Source organism: Mastigoproctus giganteus, chromosome 6 (genome assembly GCF_048544385.1).
Source record: "Mastigoproctus giganteus isolate SK-2022 chromosome 6, ASM4854438v1, whole genome shotgun sequence".
In the NCBI taxonomy this organism is placed as follows: Eukaryota; Metazoa; Arthropoda; class Arachnida; order Uropygi; family Thelyphonidae; genus Mastigoproctus; species Mastigoproctus giganteus.
In genome coordinates, this window is record NC_143580.1 from 50,275,544 (window position 1) to 50,301,625 (window position 26,082).

The 26,082-nt window shown below is 36.3% G+C and overlaps 1 protein-coding gene across 4 annotated transcripts in view; it reads right to left on the minus strand.

The window, feature by feature from the left end:
- The window catches only part of LOC150084234 (fragile X messenger ribonucleoprotein 1 homolog B-like), a 497,644-nt gene that overhangs the window by 309,499 nt on the left and 162,063 nt on the right, over positions 1–26,082 (minus strand). For all 4 annotated transcript variants that reach the window (XM_090375957.1, XM_090375959.1, XM_090375958.1 and 1 more), the window contains exons 6-7: positions 3,872–3,965; positions 2,278–2,394 (exon numbers count right to left, since the gene is read on the minus strand). In XM_090375957.1, the coding sequence (XP_090232083.1) occupies positions 2,278–2,394; positions 3,872–3,965 (211 nt within the window). The remainder of the gene's footprint in view (positions 1–2,277; positions 2,395–3,871; positions 3,966–26,082) is intronic.

Genomic DNA, 26,082 nt, shown 5'->3' on the forward strand with positions numbered 1-26,082 from the left:
ACTACTTTAAAACATTTTGGGTTGGAATTTTCCAATCACCATTGGGTTTAGTTTTTCATTGCCATCTGCTCTTTGGCATAAAAGAATAATAATGCCTACTCCACTTAATTTTCAATCATTCCAAGACTCTCTTTTAATATTTACATTAAGATAATCCTGCAATATTTCTTGTACTACTGATTTCATTATTTTCCCTGGAACAGAAGTCAAACGTAGAGGTCTATAACTGTTATGTTGCCTTCCATCACCCTTTGTGAATAGGAGACATCTGCACTCTTCCAAACTATAGGACCTCCCCTGAATCCACAGATATTCTCATAATTATGGCCAAGAGTTTGCTTACCTCTTTTACTGCTTCTTTTAATATAATCACACAGATTCTATCAGCCCTATGTGCTTTGCTTCTGATGTTGCCATTCCTAAAAATTTTTTCATACACGAATGTAGATACAAAATATTTATTTAGTTTGTCAGCAACCCGAGCAGGATCATAGATAGTTATGCCATTCATATCTAAAGGTAAATGTTGTTCATTTCTTTCCTTCTAATGTCAACATGCATAAAGAATTCTTTGCATTCTCAGGCAAGAATAGTTATTCCATTCATATCTAGTAGGCGAATGTTGTTCATCCCTTTCCTTCTAATGAAGGAAAGGGAGGAAAGCAAAGGATTCTTTGCTATTTCTTTGCATTCCTCATCATGAACATCTCATGATCTACCTTAGCTTGCAGTCCAGTTTGTACGTACTATAGGATTATGTTCATTAGTTTAATTTTAAAATAATGGAGATAATCCTATAGTATTATCTAGTTTAATTTTAAAAGCAGTATATAAAACATTCATAACATATCCAAATTTTATGTTCTAGTTTAGCTGCTTAAATGTGAATATGAATAGATTTTTTTTATTCATTTTTGTTTTCTCAGAGCTAATAATACTATATATATTAAAAAAATATATATAGTAATTCTAAAACAAAGTTAAGTTTTTTTAAGTTTAATTAAATTTAACAATAAAGTTTACTGTAATTTTTATCTATCATAGAACTTAATTTTTAGAAAATTATAATGCAGCTGTAAATGCAAATTTTATATTGAAATTTTTTCACTATTTAGTGCAACTATATTATATAAACCGATTCTTTAAAAAATTGTGACATGACAATGAAAAATTATTTTAATTCAGCTTTTTTTTTATCATTAGTACAACTATAAGCACTACTAACAGCCCAATGAGCACACTGGTAACACAATGGGTACTGATTAAAATTACAAGATAAATGGATAAAAATTGGGGGTATTGTAGATTTCAGAATTTTTTTTTTTTTTTTTTTTGTTTTGTTAAAACAAATAAAACCACAGCACTGGACACTTATCCTCATTTTAAGCCACTTGAAAATAAAAAATCATCTCCACCACAGTTCCAAAATTATGTAGAAATTCACAGAATTTTTTTTTTTTTTTTTTAACATCAGCCATATTTTGAAATAGTATATATTTCATGTGAAAAAAGCGGTGTTAGGAGAGGGAGAGGGAGAGTGAGAGGGAGTAGAGTAAAGATCAAAAAATACTGCATAAATTCAGATGGTTGGCAGCTATATATATGTGAGTTTGTTCTTTGTTAATAAAGAATTTTTTCAATAAAAAAATTGTCATATAATTATTTTTTACACAAGTTTCTAAGATACACAAAAACAAAACAAGTCCTGAAATTTTGAACTGGTTTAGAAAGGCCATTCTAAATTTACAGTAATGTTCCCATAAGAGGAGGGATAAGTCAGAACTATGAAATAGAACTGGGCCTAAAATCTTACTAGGTGACTAACAGACTACAGACCAAACATCTGGCATCGGTCTGACTTTCTTTCAAGCGATGTTCAAACATTCAAAACATGCTTTAATTTATAAATATAGACACTTGTAATTATTCTGAATTCTCATATTCTTAAACCGAAAATTATTCTCTTCCAAGTTTATTTCATTATGGCTTAGAAAAGAAGCCAGACTAACCACAGACTTAAAATACTGAATATTACAAATTCTTCAAAGGGCTATCTTGATTTCTCTGTCACTGATACACAAAAGCATCAGATGAGCATAAAATAACCAATAATAGTAATAATAAAGACTCAGCTGGGCCTCAAATCTTTCATTTGTTCTTTGGATATGGATGACATATGTTGGTTTAAAAAAAATATATATATAAAATGCACTAATAGACAATAGTTAATCCAACAAAAGTTTTTTTTATTATTTATAGTTATATTTATTAAATTACCTCTAATTGCCTTGCTGCTTCTTCCGTTCTATTTAATAAGAGGACCTTCTGACGTAAATTTCGAAAATGCATTTCACAAAGCATAGATGCTCGTTTTTTTGACGTATCTGATCTTGCCTAAAAGTAATTGATGACAAAAATTAATGCTACTTCCTTTATCAAACTCAAAACCTAATTTATTTCTCAACTTTAGTAAAAACAGTAAAAATGTAATAAATGGAAAATTTAGCTACAATATAAGCATATGAAAGCCTATGTGATATGTATGAAAAAAGAAACTAACTGGATTTCAACTCTCTACTGGAATCAAACAGCCCGGCTTCGCTATGACAACGATCTGACAGACCCAATTCCAATAAAAAAAGGCGTCCGGCAAGGCTGTCCATTATCTCCCATTCTTTTTAACATCTATTCGGAAATGATCTTCGACCAAACACTGGCTGACAAGAACATCGGCATAAAAGTTAACGGACACTACATCAATAACTTAAGATATGCCGATGACACAGCACTAATAGCGGATTCAGAACAAGATTTACAGACCATCTTGAACGAAGTGGACATAGAAAGCCAAGCATGGGGGCTACGAATCAACAAAAAGAAAACAAAGGTGATGAAGGTCAGCAGGACTGCAAGCAAAATCACGATCAAACTAAACAACGAAAAATTAGAGCAAATACACCGCTTCAAGTATCTCGGAGTGCTCATTGATGACCAGCTGAACCATGAGGCCGAAATCAAAAGCAGAATTGAACAAGCCAGGCAGGCATTCACCAAATGGAGAACCCTCCTCACCGACAGAAGCTTGAACATCGTGCTCAAATTACGCACATTGAAATGCTACATCTGGCCAATACTGCTCTACGGTGTAGAAACCTGGACTCTAACATCAGCCACTACAAAAAAGCTCCAGGCCTTCGAAATGTGGCTCTACCGAAGAATGCTGAAAATTCCGTGGACAGCCAAGATAACCAACGCACAGGTCCTGCAGGACATGCACACGGAACGGGACTTGCTCAAAACCATCATCAGCAGGAAATGCAAATACCTAGGTCACATCGCTAGGAACCAACAAAAATATCACCTACTACCACTCATCCTGGAGGGAAAGATCGAAGGCAAGAAACGCCCAGGCAGACCGAAAATGGCATGGCTAGATAACATCAACACCTGGCTTCACATGACAACAGCACAAATTCTACACGCAGCGCTAGACAGAGAACAATATCAAAACGAAGTCGCAAACGCCATTCGGCAGCATTAAAGAAGAAGAAGAACTGGATTTCTATTGACCTGATTTTAATGAAATTTGGGACAGCAGCATGGCAAATCTTTTCTAAAAAAAAAATTTAAAAATGTCATTAAAGCACTGCTAGGAGTAGAGTTATTATGTACAGATGGACATAATGAGGTATACAGGTACTTTACACATATATGCTAACATGCCTAGAAAAAAAAAAAAAAAAAGTAACTTCCTACCTTTTTTGAATTATAATTCAATAAATATAAGCCAGCTTTAATGCCATAAATGTGATCAATGGAAGTTGCAGCAAATTTCAAAAACTATTTTCTACAGATTAAAAACTATACTTACTATGACAACAAGACAATTTTTCTCTGGATTGAACCTACAAACAGCTGCAATTATGGCTTTCTTAAATTCTTTATGAGCAGATTCTGTTTTGGAACTAAAAGGGAAAGGAAAAAAAAAAATCTTGTTTAACATTTAGCAAAATAAAGTCACTTGAAATATTTCTTAAACAGTACAGTAAACTACTGTTACACAAGTTTTAACAAAAATTTCACTATAACAAAAGTGCCAGCTGATTTTCCTTATTAATAAAACTCTATATAGCAACTGGAATGAAGGGGGAGAAAATTAAAGGTTTAAAAGATGTGGAACAGAATTTCATTTTGCCTTCTATTAAGTTTCCCACATTTTTGAATGATTATCCTCAATCTTTGGAGTTCCACTTTTCCTGTTTCCTTTTTCTTCAAACTGCATAATGAAAGCATCTCAGCACTTCAAGGTAGAACTCTGTTAATTTTTTGTCCCTCTCTCGAGCATAATCTTATTTGGACAACACTCTCACAGTCAAAAAATGATAAGATGGCAATAGCAGTGCCAGTCAAAAACTTTTACACAACACACTGGAGAGCTTCCACATGCCATTTTAAGAAGATAATACGTTTAATTCGGATTTTTTTTTTCCAATTTCAAAGCAAAATTCAATGTATATATGCAATGTTTAGTGCACTGCAACATTTTGAAATCAGCAAGATGCAAAACACATCTTTGTTATCAGCTGACAATAACAGGCTACTGTAAGCAAACAGCTTGTGTGTTACAGTAGGAATGAGATGTCTAAGCACATTACGCTTTGTCACATTGTATTTTGTTGTCTCAATCACAAAGAATGAAAACATAATCCAAATACTTTGTCAGACCTCACACAACATAGTTAAATGATTTTTCTGGTTAATATATATGTTTACAATATAATCATAAATATATCTCTATCTTACAATTAATAATTAGTAAAAGGAAACAGAAATATGTTATATTTGTTTGAAATTTTATTTATTTTATGCCAATAAGGAATCTTGAGAACAAGTTACAGTTTTTCTAACACATGATGTGAAGAAAATTAATTATACTCTGTGAAATCTAAGTATAGTTAGTTAGTAAACTAATTATATTTTGTGACTGTACTGTCACAAAGAATAGTAATGGAAGAAATTCATTGTAATTTATAATCAAACACAAAAATAGATTTATTTTGAAATACTTCCAGCTGAAGCTAATGGTTGACCTTTACTTGAAATGCATAAATTGTCAAAAATTTTTCCATTAAATGCATGAGTACATCTGGATTCATATCTTAAGTTCATGTTTTTAAAAATTCATTTTTAACCAAACTGATTGTCAAGCCACTTGATCACTTATTTCACAGACTACTTCTCTTTTCCCTTTAAATCTACAAGCTAAGCTATACTATACTTTTATTTTTAAATGTGTAGGAAAACTATTCAGTGGCAACACTATAAATTCTGCCCCACTCCTCCACCAGATTGCCCAATGGCCCCCACATTATCTTTAATAACCAAACCAAATCAGGGCATGGGGTTCCTGACATAATTTAAATCATGACCCAAGTATGAAAAGAGATGCATTTATTTGAATTTTAAATTTTTTATTGTTGTATCCTATAGTTTATTTATCAATCACATAAATGCCCCCATGACAGTACAGTGGTTTTGCCATTGTCACATTTGGAGGAGATGTTGGCTTGAATCCCATAAAAGACTGGAGAAAGTAGGATCTTACCCTGCCACATGAGCTGTTTGTTTTTTTCAGCACAACATGCAAACTTGAAAATGAACACACACTTCTAGCGGCATATATACTCAGGAACCTAAGTTTCTAATGCGCTATATAAAAACTGTAACCACCATAACAATCACATAAATGCTCTTATTAATTACACTGAACAACTGAATGATTTGTAGAATTTCTTAAGATACCGATTTAGATTGACTCAAGTTAATAGCATAGCTTAATTTTAAGGTACTCACCTTTTTTTATAATCTGCAGTTGATGCTTAGGATAGGATGGATACTAATTTGAGTTTAAAAATTGGGATTAGTATGGATAAATTTAATTTTGAAACAGAGTTAAAATATGCCCAAGGAAATAGAAGTGCACATCTTTGTCCTTGGTTGCCATAGAATTTAAGGTTGAAAGTGATTGAAACTATATCTGTAAACCAAGGAGGCCAATAGCCGTAACGAATTGGCTTTCGTTGTTAACGTCTTCAGTTGTCAATAATGAAAAGAAAGTGAAACGCGTGTATTTAAAGGACTCTATGTTCCCTTGATGCTCTTTGATACATGTGGGAATCTCAGGCGAGTGAGATTCCAAACCAGAGAGATGTTATAGGGTAATTTGGCATTTATTACGTTAAAATTAGAATTATGGCGAAACCATTCTATGATGACGGCGTTGTACTGAAAAATTTTAAAACTAGATTTCAATTTAATAATGGGGATGGCTGAATCAACTAAAGGGGTGTGATTGTGGGATTGTACATGTAATGTGAGTTCTGTGTTTGATTTTCCTGTTCTAAAGCTATTGGTAATGATAATACGCTCATGTATTTGATGTTGTTGTGGAGTCGTGGAGAGGTGGTGCTACCAATGTAGCACACATTGCAGTTTTGTTGGCATTTGATTAAATAAACAATATTATTCATGTCACAGATTTGATATTTATGTGTATCTTTATATGAATTAAACACTGATCCCAGTTTATTATATGCTGAAAATGTGAGAGTGATGTCAGTACCGGCAAATACTCGACGGAATTGTCCGGCAAGATTACTATGATAAGGAAGAACATGCAGTAACGTATGTTACAGCATGTAATGTGTTTGGATGGTGTTTAGATATTATTTTGGATGGTGGAAATAGTTTACTGAATTAACTGAAAAGGGTATTTCCTGGATATGAATTTTTCTGTAAGGTATTGAAGTTTGTTGGATAGGTCATCTTGTGTGGAACTGTATTTGATAGCGTTATAAATTTGGTTATAGAGGACAGCTTTTTTTATACTAAGTGGATGGTGTGACTCAAAATGTAAGTGTTTTCCAGTGTGGGTGTTTTTCCTGAAAATTCTAGTTCCGAGTTTGGTGTCCATTTTGTATATGATAAGGTTGAGGAAATTAATTTGTCCATTTTCTTCTATTTCAAGAGTATATTTTAATCTGTCGTGTATTGAGTTAAATTTAATGAAAAGGTTATCAATTATGGTTTTGTTTCCTATTATAAGCATGTCATCTGCATATCATGCATATAATTTGATCTCTGAAGGGAATGGGGGGGCTGAAATTCCCAATCCCATGGGTAAACCGATTATCTGTTGATATATCTGATTGTGGAACCAGAAATATCTGGTGTCTAATAGAAGTGACGTGAGTGTAAGGGGGGGAAAATGATCTTTACTAGAAAGGAGGATAAGTTGGCAAAAGCTGATTTGTTGAAGGAGATTATTGGTCTTAATGGATGGTTGGGTTTGTGTAGTTTGGTGATACCAAACATTTGCAGAAGGATGTTATTTCGTATACCTATTTGTTGCAAAGTATGTAAGTTAATTTCTTTATTTGCCCTTAATTTCCTTAGAATGGTATCTTTGGTCTGAAGTTCTTCAGACCAAATTGGAAAACCACCCTGATAAATGGCGAATAATACATCAAGCCAACTCCATTCTTAATTCAAAATTTCAACCCCAATCTAATATAAATAAGCAAGAGTTAACAGACATACAGAAAATACAACATAATCCAAACATTATTATACAGAAAGCCGATAAAGGCAATACCATAGTGATCTTAAATAAAAGTACATATATTGATAAAATGAAACAAATCCTTTCTGACCAAGATACATACAAACACGACAATACATACAATATTTTCAGACACAAAAATAAACTTGATACCATTTCTATTTCCTTGGGCATATTTTAACTCTGTTTCAAAATTAAATTTATCCATACTAATCCCAATTTTTAAACTCAAATTAGTATCCATCCTATCCAAAGCATCAACTGCATATTATAAAAAAGGTGAGTACCGTAGAATTAAGCTACGTTACACTGAACAGCAAATTTTGGATCATATCTTGTTACAAGCATAAAATTAAGTTTGTACTTTATAGATTTTGGTGTGCTAAACGTGGAAATAGTGTTTAAAATGGCAGAGTGGCTCTTGTTTTCGAAAAAAGTAGTTTTTTTATATTTATACAAGGTATAATCTTCTGCCATTCTTACTATAATCTTCTTCTACATCTTACTGCCATTTATATGGCAGGAAGATGTAGCTACGAACATACCTGTATCAAATATGGGGCCTTTTCACCTTTCGCTTGTATTCAGCTTTGGGAGCATCCCTTTTCACCATCCAACAATAACTTGCTAGCACAGCAGCACTCCGTTGGTTTTGTATCTTTGTTCCATCGCTGCGTGGTCTTGATGGATGTACTCACCAAGTTTTTCACTGATGGCATCACAGTTTGCCGGAAAGAAATTCAGGTGTGAGTGCAAAAAATGCAACTTCGATGACATGTCACACCCCAGTTTTTCATAAGAAGTAATGAGATCTTCCATAAGCTGCCTTTAGTTGCTGGCTTTAACATTTCCTAGAAAATCAGTCGAAACATTTCGAAAGCTTTCCACACTTTCTCACTATCACAAAGAACACATTCGAACTGTTCGTCTTTGAATAGTTGCCCTATTTGTGGACCGGTGAAAATGTCTGCCTTAATCTTCTCTGTACTAAGCATTTGGAATTTCTGTTGCAAGTATGTGAACACAGGACCGTTCACTTCCAAAGCCTTCACAAAATTTTTCATTAGCCCCAGTTAGCATTAGCATTAGTAGAGGCATATGATGCAAGAAATCAAGCTTATTCAGCATCAGCCAAAAAAAAAAAAAAAAAAAAAACACACCACTCCCATTTCACCCCTCCGTTCACTCGAAATACCTGTCCAGTTGAGCCTTAAATTTGTTTAAGCTATCGACTTCAACAACAAGTGATGGAAGTCGGTTCCACCAACCAACCACCCGGTGGCCAAAGGCAAATTTCCGCACATCTATCCGACATCCGTCCTTCCTCAATTTGAATTTATGCCCTCTGAGCTGATTATTCTGAGCAAGATGAAGAATACCATTGGCATTGAGCATGCTCAAACGATTCAAAGCCTTATACACCTCTATCAGATCACCTTGCCGGTGCCTAGTGTCCAGACTCTGTAATTTGCAAAACTTAAACCTTTCTTCGTAAGAGCAACCCTTTGTTCCATTCACTAATCTTGTTGCCCTTCTCTGTACCCGTTCCAGCAGCTCTACATCCTTCTTGAAATGAGGCCTCCAGACCTGTATACAGTACTCAAGATGTGGCCTAACCATTGCCTTATACAAGGGAATAATCACCTCCTTATCCCTGCTAAAAAAATTCCTGTATATCATTGACAAGACACCAAGAGCAGCTCGTCTGCACTGCTCAGAGAACTTCATATCTGCCTGCACATTTATCCCCAGGTCCTTTTCATTCTCCACCACTGTCAGTGTAGTACCACAGAGTTGATACGATGCTCTGGGGTTACTGTTTCCCATATGTAGTACTTTACATTTGTCAATGTTAAACTTCATTTGCCACCTCTCAGCCCATCTGTTCAACCTTTCCAGATCCTGTTACAGCAGCATAGCATCAGTGGTGTCCTTAACAACCCTGCCAACCTTTGTATCATCTGCAAACTTGGACATTAAACTTGATATCCCATCATCAATATCATTCATAAACACCGAAAACAACAACGGACACAACACTGAACCCTGAGGAACTCCACTAATAACATTAGTCCACGTTGAGCAGTGTCCATTGATTACCACTCTGTCTTCTGCCACTCAACCATCCCCTTATCCATAGCAGCAATTTGCCTCCAATGCCACACTGCTCCAATTTGTGCAGCAGTCTTCCATGTGCAACAGTATCAAAAGCCTTTCTAAGATCCAAATATATAATATCAAAGTTATTCCCTGCATCCAGTTCTTTTGTGACTACATCATAGTATCCAATCAAATTGGTCAGGCAAGACCTGCCCTTAACAAAACCATGCTGCGTTTGAGCTATAACTGAATTCTTGTCTAGATGATCCTGCAGTGCTTCTTTAACCAGTGCCTCCATTAATTTACCTGGAATAGAAGTTAAACTAACGGGTCTATAATTACTTGTGTCAGCCTTTGATCCTCCTTTGTGAATTGGGGTTACATTTGCACATCTCCAATCTATGGGTACCTCCCCTGAGTCCAAAAAAGCTCTCATAATTATGGCTAGGGGTTTGCTTACTTCCTCTGCTGCCTCCTTTAATATAACTGGATAGATCCCATCCACTCCAGGTGCCTTTTTTATGTTTATCCTCAACAATCTCTCCTCCACTTTCCTCTCAGTTATTACAAAAGCATCCAGCTCACTGCCAATGTTTACTTTACCTACATCACTCTCCTTCCAGAATAACTCCTCATGCGTGAATGTAGATGCAAAATACTCGTTTAGATTGTTAGCCACCTGAGCAGGATCCTCAACTGTTAAACCATCAATATCCAGTGGACCAATCTGATTCATCCCTTTCCTTCTTGAGTTTAAATAGATAAAGAACACTTTTCTGTTTGCATCCTTTGCCAAGGATTTTTCGTAGTCTGCCTTTGCCTGCCTAATCTCCTTTGTGACTTGGTTACAGACCAACTTATATCTATCATAGGCTTCCATGTCACCCATTAATTTGTATATATCCCATGCATTTTTCTTCTCTGCCACATGTCTCATTAGTTCATCTGACAACCATTTAGGCCTAAACCTTGAACAATATTTCTTAGTTGGTATGTAAAGCCTGGTAGTCTCCAAGATTAGTTCCTTGAATGCTTCCCATTTTGAGTTTGCTGTTGGTAACATCATCAGTTGGTCCCACTGTATAGAATTTAAATACTGTCTCAGACCATCATAGTCGCCTTTACGAAAACAAAAACCCTTCCCTTTACCTCTGATGGTAGTTACCTCTTTGAGTAAATCCCACTTCAACACACTGTGATCACTGCCACCTAGTGGTTCATTTATCTGCAGATTCTTAATGCATGAAGAATCACTACTGATAATCAGATCAAGAGTATTGCTCCCTCTTGTTGCCTCACGAACATGCTGATGTAGAAAACAATCATCCAATAAATCCACAAAAGCCTTGCTAGTGTGTGAGTGACCAACCCACAAATTCCAGTCAATATCTAGGAAATTAAAATCCCCCATTATAAGACTCTCTGATTTACTGGCCCACTCTATTTCCCTGTACAATATCTTATTATACTCATCAGAGTCAATAGTCCTATAGCACACTCCTACTCTCAATTTTGATTTCCCTATGCTTATGTCACACCAAACTGACTCGACACTGCCCTGTCCATCGATGTCGACTGGCTTCACTTCCTTGGACTTTATGTGTTTCTTAACTAATAGCATAACCAATCCTCCCCTCCTGTCCTGTCTGTCCTTTCTATACACATTGTATTCCCCAAATTCCAGTTCCGCATTCCTTATATCTGTGTGACACCACGTCTCTGATATCCCAACAATATCTGCCTTTGATGTTTTGAGCAATACCTCAAATTCATCAAATTTATTTACCAAAACTCCTAGCATTGGTGTACACGCAGGTATACATGCACCTGTTTCTATTCTTGGCTACCCTAACACAACCCATGTGTTTACTTATACCGCAATGATTCCCAGCAGTCTCTGAAGTATCCTGCATCTTGTTTTTCAGGCGTCTGCTCATTTCAATAGAAGCAGTGCAAGAATCACTTCCACCTCTGCCAGTGGCTACTGTTAATCTATTAGTCCTTGTATCCCCCCCCAACTAGCAGTTTTCCGACCCACCTAACTCTGCCTCGACAGCATCAGCAAAAATTCTTGCACCCTTTCTATTTAAGTGTATCCCATCCCTGTAGAAGCAATCTCTCCTGTTAACAAGTACAGTCCAGGCTGAAAAAAATTCTACCCCTTGAGCCTTGCACAATCCCTCCAGGGCCGAATTGATCGACAAGGCTTTCATCATATACTCCCTCCTATCGTGTCTGGGCAGAATTGCAGACACTTTCAAATTCAACCCTAATTCACGACTTTTTTTCAACAGTGACCTGTACTTGCTAAATAATTCCGCCGGTCTCCTACTCTTAATATTATTAGTGCCAAAGTGTACAATTATATCACCTTTTGTGCCCTTAAAAGATGATATCCGCTCTACAACGTCATCAACCTTTGCCCCTGGCAGACATACCCTGGTCCTATTCCACCTATCCGTTTTACAAAGCATATTCCCCGCTTCCCTGACAATAGGGTCACCAACAACTACTAGTTCCTGTGGGACCAGCGCATTCTGCCTAGGGGGCTGCCTCTGTGTTGCCTGATGACCAAGTGCAAGCTCTGGCGTTGATGTGGGCGGCTGAAAGCTTGATGGGCCCCTCAATTTATTTCCTTCGAGGGCATCCACCCTGTCCTTCAAGCTCTCATAAAGGCCCATAACAACGCTGAGTTGTCGCCTGATTTCCTTGCACTCCTTACATCGTGCACACACAAAGACATCCCCCGTGGCAGTATCATGTCCCGTACCCGACTGCTCCGCAAACATCAAGCAAACAGTGCATTTTAAAAGACTGTGATTCAGAGAGCAACTACCCCCCCTCAGTTCTCCCCTGAACCACAGCTCTCCCATTAGCTTGAGCCTTTTGCTTTGCTGCTCTGGTCTGAGTCATGATTCCGATTTAATTCAATAAAATTTCAAAACAAAATTAAATCCTTAAGTTATATCCCAAAACAGTTATAATGCTATATTTATTTTTTCGGTATCTAGTGTTTTGTACGAGTTCCCTTTATATAACTTCCGTATCACGTGTACCACTATAGTTATGTATTAATTATTTGTTACGATTAAGTTAAAAGTACAATTTAATTGACAATAAAGTTTATCCAGATTAATAGATTTACTGATTAATTGACAATATTATATTATGCACTATACTACACTAAGCTTATGCTATTGTGTAAAAATGGCGGGAATTCACGAACGGTACTTCTACGGACTCGTAAGTATTGATTAGCTTCCAAATCTCGCTATCTCAATTTAGAATAAACTAAGGATCCTGACTAGGTCTATAATCTACTTATAGAAGATAATTTAATATAACAATTGGTTAATAAATCGACTAAATTTGGTTAAAAAAAAAGACCTCTCGTTCAATTTGTAACACGTGGATTTGATACCGTTACTAAGTAATACCTACAAAATCTGTCTAAGTTAAACTTTAAACTAAGTATCGTAACTAGGAATATAAAGCTATTCTAGAAATAAGTTAATATGACAATTTAAGCTAATAAATCAGAAAATAAATCAGGAAAAACTTCTCTGTTCCAAGAGCGTCAAAGAGCTTCGTCCGCAGTTTGATGAGGAGTGGTGGAAGCAAAACTTTATTTGGATCTACCAGAGGTTCAAATGATGCGTTCTTCATTACTGGTGTTAACGATTCTCATTGAGACCAACTCCTCCTTTTGTAGTGCATATCTTGGCATTACTATCTCACGCGCAGAGAAAGCAACAATACTTGGTGTAACCTTTTTGTAGTCCAAATAAAATGGTGATTACCTTTAAATCACCACATATCTGCCACTCACACTTCTGATAGTGTACACCTAAGAGGATGCTTTCCGTGTTTGTGTATGTTTCTTTTTTTTGTGGACGGCATATGCAAGAGGTACTGAAGGCGGCATATTTCCATTGTGTAATAAACACAGCCTTAAGGCTGTATAATAAACACAGAAGCATCTATAAATAGTCGCCATTCTTTGAGAATGTGTCTCATTTTCATTGCTGCCATCAGACCATGAACATCCTAACAAACAGTGATTCCTCTTCTGTTTGATAAAATTTATCGTAGTCTTTATTTCGAGGACGAAATGTTATCACTTTCACAGAATGGTCTAGAAGATTTTACTGTTGTAGCCAAGGCCAAAAGCTCTGCCTTAATCATCAGCAGTTCAAGATCCCTGATGAGGTCATTAAGCTCACTTTCTGTGATCTTATGTGGTTCAGAAGGGTAAAGGTTGGACAAAATGGTGGATCCCTTGACGTAGATGGCTGCTATATTTCTTTGTGTATATATCAAGTTGATGTTCATCAGTGTCTTCATCTTCATCAAAGTGTAGAGAAAAACAGTCAGGTGGCTCAGGAATAGGTAGCACTTCACCGTGAGGCACAGGACGAATTGCAGATGGTATATTTGGGTATGTCACTGTCCACTTTTTCTTCATTGTCATCCCTTTTCTAGTAGGAGGCACCATACAGAAGTAGCAGTCTGTGACGTGATTTGTTTGCTTCCTCCATATCATGGGCACTGCGAAACGCATAAAATGTCCCTTTCAATTCACCCACACATTGAATTTTGATGAGCAGGTAGTGCAGCATATGTGTGGGCCCAGTTCTTGTCCTGGTCGCCTACTTTATACCCAAAGTACAAGAAGTAGGCCTTTTTTATGGCTCGAGTTAAAGGACACTTTCTTGAAACTAATGTCACTTCTCCACATATGTAACAGAAGTCTTTCAGACTATTCACACATTTATGGGTAATATTAATCTTAAAAAAAAAACAAATACAGTAAACCCCCGCTATTCGCGGGGGTTACGTTCCTGAGAAATGCCGCGAATACCGAAAACGCGAATACTGAGTTATGGCTCCCATAGTAATAAAGGGGTTCCGTTCCAAAGTATGAAATATATAAGAAAAACTAGTCTAAAATTTTGTCTATGTATTATATGTACCTTCATAATATGACTATATACATAGACAGTACATAGTGAAATGCAAGCATATGGCATCGAAATGAAAATAAGAAACAATTTAATATTAAATGTAATATTTATTAGAAAGTTCAAACAAATCTTTCAAACCAGCGCCTTTGCTAGCAAAAAAACTTTATCCCGCCAGTGCTATCACCAGTTTCGCTAAAGCGTTGATAAGGAGTTTTGCGTTTTCACGAATGATGAGCGAATTTAACGGAATTTTATTTTGAGTTCGGTGTTCTATCCACAGATTTAAATATTTTTGTACGGGTTAGAAAGAACTTGTCCACAATAAAGTCACTTTCTTCCGTTAACACACTCGAAAAAGTCTGTTTTACACTGCAAAACGGTAGATTTATCACTTTTGTAAGCATATCAATTTATAAATTGATAAATTTATTCAATTTATAAGCATATAAATTAAAAGCAAACGACGAAACCTTCCATAACAAGCGCATATTGAACAAGGATTAGCGAGAAACATTCACGCTCGCGATTTTGTCACCCCTCTCCTCTCACCCACTGAGCGCTGTTTTGACCGGGAAAGATAATTTTAGCCACGCCCATGTTTTTTTTATGGCGGAAAATATTCACGCCGCTTTAAAATTCACATTTTTTAGGTTTCATTTTATAGTAAATCGGCGATCGCGAATACGCGAAACCGCGAATACAGATACCGCGAATAGCGGGGGTTTACTGTACCATGTAAAAAGTAGGAATCTCACAGAGATCCGTTAACTGAGAACAAATCACCCAGTATCATATTCAAGGATTACTGCAACAGAGTTGAAGACACATTTGGAGTGACAACTTATCACGTGATAAGACTGTGGTGGTACTGAAACTGCAGTGCAGCCATGAGTTTTGCTGAGAGCTGTAGTTAATAATGTAGAGTAACTTGCTAATATGAGAGTAACTTAATAATATGAGCTAATATAATTCGGATTACCCAACTGTAATTTGAAAACAAGAGCCAATCGACAAATTTTAATGTGATTTTCGTGTTCACCAGCATGAAATTAGTTAAGATTGGGTATTTTCATTTTCGCAACATTTTACGTGTTGATCAGTGTTATACACTGTTCTTGTAATTATGATAAAATTTGTGTGAGTGATAGTCTGATGATGCTGAATCCATCTCTCATAATACAATAACAGTGGTCCCCGGGTAGCATATGACTAAGTTTATTTCAGGAAGCAGATATATATCAGGAGATAGCATAGAGAGCAAAGTTGTTGTTGTTTTTTTTTTTTTTTTTGTTTACTGTAATTTGGTATAAAAGAATGGGAGAAAAAAAAGGAAGTAGCAGAGATACAGGAACCACTGTTAGCAAATCTCGACAGACTAGTATTTTCAAATTTGGTGACCCAGTTACTCATATGTTTTGCACAATTTTAATTTGAGATGCAGGCATTTAAGTGAAGTTGGTATTATACAGATTAGCTGCTACTTACAAAATTCTGATGATGTTTCTATGAGACCACTTAAAAAAAAAAACACTAAAGAATATAAACAACCCTGTCAGCATTACACACTTGCACTGACATTGAATCCCAAAGACAACACTAACTTGGAAAAGGTGTGTGTGAGTGTGTGTGGGGGGGGGAGGTTATACAGGTAGTTTACAAATTAATTCGTTCCTAATGTGCACTCGTAAAGCTGGAATTCATTTCCCATAGACATAAGGTTAAAAATAGGGGTTATGTTCTCAACAATGAAATTAGGTAGCTAATTAGTTTATGTTTAAACAACGACTGATTTATTGAAAAGAAATGAAAACGTAGCCTGTAAAATCAAGCAAATTATAATAATAGAGAAATTATTTACAACTTTCTAATGTTAATGTTTATTCTTCATCATCACTGACTAAATGCACACTCGTTTGATCACTCATTATTCGCTCGTCAGTCGGTTTGTTGCACAAGGAGTCGTTTTCTTCAGAAATGTTTCAAGAGGCATTTGTTTCCAAGATAATCTTCTCTTTTAATTATAAATTTCACAATTGCATGAATAAGCATTTTTTAACGGCACACACAAATTGCAACTAACATGATTCACGTGGAGTAACAAGTTTATGAAGCTTAAAAAAAAAAAGAAATGAACAGAAGATTCTGAAAATTTATTTATGTTTTTTATATGACTGAAGATTTCAGTAAAGAGGAAACATATTTCATCATAATAACGTAAAAAAACATACAATTCCAGCTATCAATATTTCTCAAATGCAATAAATAACATGGCGTTTACTACCCATTTATAATTGCTTGCAGTAACAGAAAAGCCCATTAAACCGGAAAGTGCAAATCGTTTTTGTTTTATGGTTGTCACTTCCAGAAATGTGCTTTAGAAAAATATCACAAAGGTGTTCAAAAATTGATTCTTATAACGGAACATATGATAACGATGAAAGTGTAGTGCATTTTAAAGATTTGAATTGGTAACTAATACAATTTACAAACCACGCTCCCGACCTTTTATATGGACTTAAGGTCACGAGCGTGACCTTAAAAATGACATTTTAGAGAAATAAATAGCTTAGTTATACAGCAAAAATTTCAACTTTCAAGATCTTGAAAAGAATTACCAAAAAAACAATGTGTTAGTGGGCTCAACATTACAATATTTTAATGATACGATGATGTCTTTAGAACTGAAAAATTATATTGTAAAGTGGGGTACACGTGGTTTTGTAATGCGGTATTTATGAATGTTTAACATTCATTTTTTGCAATTAATGTTCATATTTTCGATTTTGTTGATATTTGATACTTAGGAAAAAAAACTCGTAAAGCGAGAACTGCCTGTATATATTACAGCAATTTTATGGTAATGATTTGTACGTGTCATGGGTCTGCTGTAAATACTATCTCAGTAACTCAGGTTCAAAGCAATTAAATAACAAATTATCCATTAATTTACAATTAAACATTTAAAAATTATACACATAACACGTGTTTCTTAATAAGTCTGTACATTCTTGTAGTCATACTGGGATTCTCAATAGAAACTCAAATTTTCTTCATGTCTATGAAGAACCTTCTATTCATAAGTTTCTTTTATGGATATGATAAAAGAAGAATAAACATTTAAATTTTCAGCATTTAAAAAGCATTTAAATTTTCATTTAGAATTGAAAGTGTAGTTATTACTTGTGATTCTCTTCTTACATTGGTGAATTTGTTATTTATCATTCATAATTGCTTAAGGAACCACATTCGACTTCTGCTGCCATTTTTTGTATTGATAAGAACATTCTAATTTAAATTATATACTAGGGGACTTCACTCTCTGCTTGCTTTGCTCGCCAACCCCTGTGCACACTTTTCTAAGTAAAATGTAGAGATAAGACGGAGTAAGTCAAATCTTTTCTACGTAAAAGACGCACCTGTCTAAAAACACTGATCGATATCTAATCAGGAAATGACCTATGTAATTATTTATCTGTGCATTTGTAATTATTTACTGTGCACCAGAAATGATAAGAGCCTTGTTAATCAATTCAACTCTGGAGAGATTGTGCAAGACTCATGAGGTAAAATTTTTCTCACTATGGTCTGTGCTTGTTAACAGGGGAGACCACTTCTACAAGGATGGAATACATTTAAATAGAAAGGGGGGAAGAATATTTGCTACTGCTTCGTGGCAGAGTAAGGCTGATGCTATCGAGGCAGTATTTCCCTGTTGGATGCCAGAAGTTTATCAAACTCTAACAGAGAAGAGAGCTAAATGATTTTGTAATAAATGAGAGAAAAGTGGAAGAGAAATTGTTGAAGTTAAACATAAGAAAGGCACCTGGAGTAGTGGGATCTATCCAATTATAAAAGGGAGACAATGAAGGGAATAAGCAAACCTTCATCCATAATTATGAGAGCATCCATAGATTAATGGAAGTTCCTCGGGGACTGAAGATGTGCAAATGTATCCCCAATTCACAAAGGGGAAACAAAGGATGGTATTAATAATTACAGACCTGTTAGTTTAACTTCTGTTCCAGGGAAAATAATAAAGTCACTAGTAAAAGATGTAATGCAGGATCATCTAGACAAGGCTACAATTATTTTTCAGACACTGCATGGGTTTGTAAAGTGGAAATCTTGTCTGACCAATTTGATTGGGTACTACAATGTGGTCATAAAGGAACTGGAAACAAAAAAAAATAATAATTCTGATATCATATACTTGGATTTAAGGAAAGCTTTTGATACTGTTGCACATAAAAGCCTGCTGTACAAATGGAGCAGTGTGGCATTAAGAGCAAGTTGCTGCTAGGGATAAAGGGATGGTTGAGTGGGAGAAGACAGAGTGGTACGAAATGGACACTGCTCTTCATGAACTAATGTTATTAGTGGAGTCCCTCATGGTTCATGTTGGACCCATTATCGTTTTCTATATTTATCAATCTTATTGATGAAGGTATATCAAGCTTAATGACCAAGTTTGCAGATGACACTAAGGTTGGTCGGATAGTTAATGACAGGAATGACAGTATGCTACTGCAAGAGGATCTAGAAAAGTTAGGCAGATGGGCTAAGCGAAGTAGCAATTGAATTTTAATATTGACAAATGTGAAGTACTGCATATGGACAGCAGTAATCACAGAGCAATGTACCAACTGTGTAGTACTATACTCTGGGTAGTGGAAAATGAAAGTGAGACCTGGGGGTAATTGTGCAATTGGATATGAACTTCTTTGAGTAATGCAGACAGGCTGCTAGGACAGCTCATGGGATTTTATTGATGATATATAAGGATTTTGATTGCAGGGATAAGGCGCTGATTATCCCATTGTATAAGGCACTAGTCAGGCCACATTTGAGTACTGCATACAGAAAAGAAATACTCTTCAAAGCAGAGGCCTAAATGGATCTTGATACCTGCAGGAGGCCTCACTTTAGGAAGGATGTAGAGCTGCTGAAAAGAGTGGAGAGTAGGGCAACAAGATTGATGAGTGGAACAAAGGAGTGCTCTTACCGAGAAAGGCTTCAGTCCTGAAAATTGCAGCACCCGGAGACTGGTTGGTCTTTGGGTTTTTTTTTTTTTTTTTTAGGAGCATTAGCAACTAAGGCCATATTGCTCCAGGATATGCGGTGGTCATTCCCTGACCTTTCCGCATCCGGTGGTGACGGGCTCCAATCCCGGTCTAATCAAGAAGCGTGTGCTACGAATTGCTGCTCCTTCCCACCTGGCTATGGAGGCGCCTACCCGGAGACTAGACACCTGTGAGGTGATGCTGATTTAGGTGTTTAAAGCTTTGAATGGATTGGGCAAGCTCAATGATGATGGGATGCTCAGACTACAAAGGGGGCACAAATTCAAACTGAGGAAGGACGGTTGCAGAATAGTTGTGCAGAAGTCACCTTTAGCCAGGAAATGGCTGACTTTTGGAATAAACTTCCATCTGTTGTTGTGGAAGTTGTTTAATAGTTTGATAGCTTAAATAAATTCAAAGAACTAGATAAACTACTGGAGGGAATTAATAGTTAAATTGGGAAGTGTTGGGGTTTTTTTTGGCTGATGCTTTATAAGTTTGCTTTCTTGCATCGTTTTCCACTTCTAATGCTAAACAAAGAAAGTAGTAACGAAAATCATTATATCTTTTGGTAGATTATCCACCAAAACTATATTCAGTATAGTAGTTCCACTGGTCTTGGAAAAATTTTAAGAATTTTAATATTAATATGGATTTTAATACATATGAATCAAATTCTATAAAAATAATAAGTGTTGTGGCCACTGATAAATATTTTAGAATTAAATAACTCAGGCAAATTTATTTTTACAAAAATAAGCAGGTTTCTTTTTATATCAGCCAGGTAGGATACCCACCTCACTGCTTTTTAACAACCATATCACCTTCAGGCTCTCTTAATTCTTTGGACCTCCCCATAGCGGCAGACTTCATGGTATAGTAGTTTCAAACTGATATTAAGTTGCTTGCATGTCCCTTTACAAGTTCTCTTATCAGAAGAGTCAAGGTGCACTGAAAGTGGGGCGCCTCTGTAGCCAGGTGGGCAGGAGCAGGAGTGCGCAGCACACGATTAGACTGGGGTTCGAGCCCGTGAAAACCAAATATGGAGGATGCGGAAAGATCAGGGAATGACAACCGCATATCCCCGGAGCAATATGGCCTTAGTTACTAATGCTCCTAAAAACCAAATAACAGCAGCACTGAAAGTGGAAAAAACAAATGTAGCTCAACTATACCCAGCATCCAAGAAAGCAATGTGCATGGATGGAGTATTCTGGGGGGGGGGGGGGAATTTAGTCTGAGATGGACACTACCTGTTAATCACATGATGATATGCATATTTATGGGTGAAGAAGGGAAATTACAGAAGGATTTAAGGCTATATCATTAGAAAATGTAGAGGGAAAAACTGTATGCTGATAAAAGTTCTATACTATCATGAAGCAAGATTTGTGTCCAAAATGAAAAGCTTAATGATAATCTGAGCAAATTATCATTAAGCAACAATCACTAACGCTGAGTATTAAAAAAAGGTAAGCCATGTCCTATCTCATCAATCAGGAACTAATGAAACTAGAGATGTTCAATATATAAAGAAGTCGTCATATCACGTACAAAAGAAAATCTTAATACCACTGGAAAAATGCATTTCTGATATCCATAAAGTACTCTACTTTGATCATTACACCCTAATATGGTGAGAACATGACTATGAATAAAATATAGTAAACTTCTCCACCAATTCTAATTTGAAATAGCTATGCCATGCCAACAAAGACAAATAATCACTGCTAGCACATTTTCACTTTTACACTAAATATTTTTGACAATTATTTGCTAACCACGATGTTGAAAACTGACATTATATCCCATTGGATAAAATGAGTTAACCTAACCTAGAACATTTTCTACCCAATAAAACTATTTCAACTTAAGAAAACATTTTGAATATTAAATAAATGGCATGGGAACCTGCATCTGCATTTCCAGACACATACAGTAGTTGCCAATTTTAAAATCGCAATCCACAGTGCTGCAAAAGGCATTTGGCCTGACTGTAGTATTGTGGGAGTGCCAATTCTACCTAATACAGTCAGTAATAAAAATACAAGAATGCAGCCTAATACAAGAGTAAAAAGATGTTGATTCTGAATGTGGACAACAGATTCTTTGGATTTTTAGACTATCTCTCTTCTTGAAGCTAAAAGTAGCAGCAGCAGACTGACTCTTTTATAAAGTTCGAGAAATCATAACATTGAAAAAGTTAAAAAATTTAGTGATTACTTAACAGAATACTACGTTGCAGAAGTCCAATTTTGTTTATTTGTTTAGAATAATGCATACATTACAGTGATAAATACTTGTTCATCTGCATGCACTATTTTGTATGCAGAAATAAAAAATAAAAACATGAATGTGCAATAATCAACGTCCAACTATTTCCAGCTTTGAACAATATACAATGACATGTGGATAATAATGTAAAACTGACAGGCTAAATACCCTTGGTTAGGCTTCACTGCATATAATAAGGGAATAACAGAATTTTAAAAAAGAGAGAGAGAGAAAGTTACTTTAGCATGCCAAGGTTAGCTTCCTGCACAAATTTTTGGGAACAAAAATATCAATTCTGTGAAGATTAATATACCATGAAATACCACACTCATAGAGATGAATAGTTCGTTCTGAGAATGAGGCAAGTAGAACATGCAGAAGATGGGAATTTGCACACAAAAGACATGCCAAGGAATAAGAGTTAGAAGAGAAGAAGAGGCAAAAAAATTATGAACTAAATTATAACTGTAGATTACTTCATAACTGATGACTGAATATGTTTGGGTTAGTCCACAGGATATTAATGGGACAGATACCAAATAATGGCACAATAATCAATTACAGGTAAAATTACTTGCTTGAAAAGGATCACAACAGTAGCCTCACTACTAAAAACCAAGGAAGCATATTTAATGAGACTAAGAAGCAGAAAAGATTTGGGAAATTCATTGGTTCATGAAAAGATTTATTAGCCAATGGATGAAGACTGTGATATATGGTAACACCAAGATCTCTAAAGTTATTAACAATGCAAACCTCTTCCTGAGCAACATAATTCAATAGTATGAAGGGTTCAAACCAACAGCAGAGAAAAATACCAACACAGCTTGCACTAACTTTTAATTAAAGACACACATTGTTTCACTTTTAAAGACACATTGTTTCACTGAGCCAATATGAGATGAATTCAAGTTAACACCACAAAACACGAGCATCGGAAACCGAATCAGCAATGCTGTTGGCTTTAAGGTCATCAGCAAAGCAAACATTTGTCATTTAACATCAAAAGTTTGGAACGCTCTTGCGAGATCATTGAAATATATGATGAGCAATAGGAGGGGACCCAGAGGAGAGTCCTGTGGCACTCTGAAAGGGGAATCAACAGTGAAGGATGAAGCCCCTTCGACAACCTTTATTAACTTATTTAACAATTAGATTAGCCAACTTAGGTGGTAACACTCCATAAGAGAGTAACTTAAAATGAAGCACTTTAGGGTGAGCAGAGTCAACAGCTTTAGCAATTTGTAAGGACAAACATCCAATCTAATGACCCTTATCCAGATTAACACACATGGAGTGCAAATATAAATTTCCACTAGCTTTATGGGCTTGCTTAAGCATCAAATCAGAATGGATAACAAATGCTTTGGGAATTCTTTGTTTAATGACAACTTTATTCTATCCACATGAACATAATTCTTTTCACAGAAATGATCAGTCAGTCCCAAGGTAATGTACTGTTGTCACTAGTCAACTGCATGTGGGGATAGATATAGTTCTGAAAAGTAAGGTCATTTGGAAAATGGATAATTAGGGGGAAAATCATTAAACATACCAATATATATATATATATATATATATATACAGGGTGTTTCAAAAGTATACGTTTAGAGGAAGTAGGTAATATCTAAAGGAATGTGAATCACATAGGAACCCATAACCGGAAACGTCACCGTAAGTCGGTACACGGCGCTGTTCATCAGTTTGTGAGAGGGAAAATTTCTGGTTTATTCATTCAAGCAGTAGTTGCCGCATGAAGAGCATGCATCGATATACTGTGAGCTGGCAGACATGCACCTAGTGTATGGATTAGCAGAGGGAAATGGACGAGCCGCTCAACGAATTTATGGAGGACGCTTCCCAGACACATGTACCGGACCACAGTTCGTTTGCACGTGTGCATCAAAATTTGTGCGATTACGGGTCATTTAGAGGTAACAGGAGTAGTGCAGGCACACCATGTTCGACCCGAAGTCCCGCCATGGAAGAAAATGTGTTGAATGCCGTCCAGAATAATCCTACTACCAGCACACGTGTTGTTGCCTCTGCCTTAGGAGTGTCTCGTTGCAGTGTACAGCGTGTCTGGCACAATGATTCCTTACACCCCTTTCACCTCCAAAGGGTCCAGTTACTGCTCCCCCAAGATCATCCTGCACATGTGGCTTTTGCACAGTGGTTTCTCCAAGAAAGTGTTCAAGACTTGAATTTTCCAGCCTATGTTTTGTTCACGGATGAGGCTTATTTCAATCGGGAAGGCTTATTCAATCAGCACAATGCTCCTGTGTGGGCTCACGACAACCCACACGGTGTGCACCCCCATGTAGCACAACATCGCTTCGCAATAAATGTGTGGGCAGGTATTGTCAGTGACTGCTTAGTCAGCCTATACCTGTTACCATCCCGCACGAACTCCGCTAAATATCGGATCTTTCTTGAACAAGTTCTACCAGGGTTACTTGATGATGTTCCAGCAAATGTGAGACGCGACATTTGGTTTCAACATGATGGGGCGCCTGCCCATTATGGAAGGTGTGTTCTTGACCATTTGAACAGGCATTTTTGGCGTCGATGTATTAGCCGTGGTGGACCTGTTGCCTGGACCCCATGTTCACCTGATTTATTGAGCCTTGATTTTTGTGGGGGGCCCTCAAATCTATCATGTATGAATCGCCTGTGGAGATGGAAATGGATCTCGTGGCAAGACTCGTCTGCGCTGCTGCTACTGTCAAAGAAACTCCAGGTGTGTTTGACCGTGTCCGCCAATCCATGCTGCGTCGGTGTCACGCATACATCGCGTCTCATGGTGGAACCTTCGAGCATCTGTTGTAACATGATGAAATGCATCCATTTCGTACTCCATTGTTAATATTATGTCAAATAAATGTTTGCCACTAATTACTGTCTTGTGTCATTTCTGCTTCTTGTGCCTCTGCTACTACTTTCCCATGACGTTTCCGATTATGGGTTCCTATGCAATTCACATTCCTTTAGATGTTACCTACCTCCCCTAAATGTTTGTACCAATATTTTTGAGACACCCTGTACATTAAAAACAATAAATATGCCAATACGCTTATTCATGATATAGGTCAATGTAATTGCTTGTGCACATTGCAAGAAAAAGAACTTTTTGATGGTGGTAAGATGTAATAATAGCAGTGATATTTTAAATGAATAGGAGGCTAAAATGGGGAATAAAATATTTGGAGAAAGCACTTGTATAAGCAACCACATGGAATGTGTTAAGAGTCATGACGAAGACAAAAAAGCAGCCCCTCATGTATTGCATATTAATGCTAGAAGCGTACAGGCAACCCCCCATATAACACAGTACTTCTACAACACAGTTTTGCTCTAACAGGATTGATAAATTGCAGCAAGACTCGCACAACACCATACTTATATAATACAGTTTCGCTCTAACATGGTTAGAGAATTGCGGCAAACCTCTCATACCACAGTATTTTTGAGCTTTTGTGCAGAGAAAATCCTGCTATTATGTTGGATGCAATTTTTAAATGTATTCATTCTTTTTTGTGAATCCTTGCTGTTGACTCGCTAGTCGTTATGCAAAAAAAAAAAAAAAAAAAAGTTAAATCCACTTATTTTATTTTGTTGGGAAATCCACGAGTTAAGTTCTGTGCTATTGAACTTGTGTTTGTTTGAGATCATACAATATTGACTTCGAAGCATGCAGTTCGTGACTTTTAAGGTTTTTGTCAGGTTATTTCGGTTTTCATTTGATTGTTTATAAATTTTTCTAGGTATGTATTATTATTATTAACTATACGGTGCTGGTTGGTTGGTTAGTTATTAGGAGTTTTATGGCACATCAGCATGTAAGGCTATTGTGCGCCAAGTCTAAAGTAATATAACATAAAAAAATATAGGAAATATGTAAAAATATAAAATAACACATCTAGTTAATATATTATAAACAAATATAAGTTTTACAGTGCGCGGAAGCCTAAGGCTAATGCTACACCAGCCAAAAAAAAATTTTTCTGAATTACCCTGTGTGTGTGTGAGTGATTGAGAGAGAGAGAGAGAGAGAGAGAGAGAG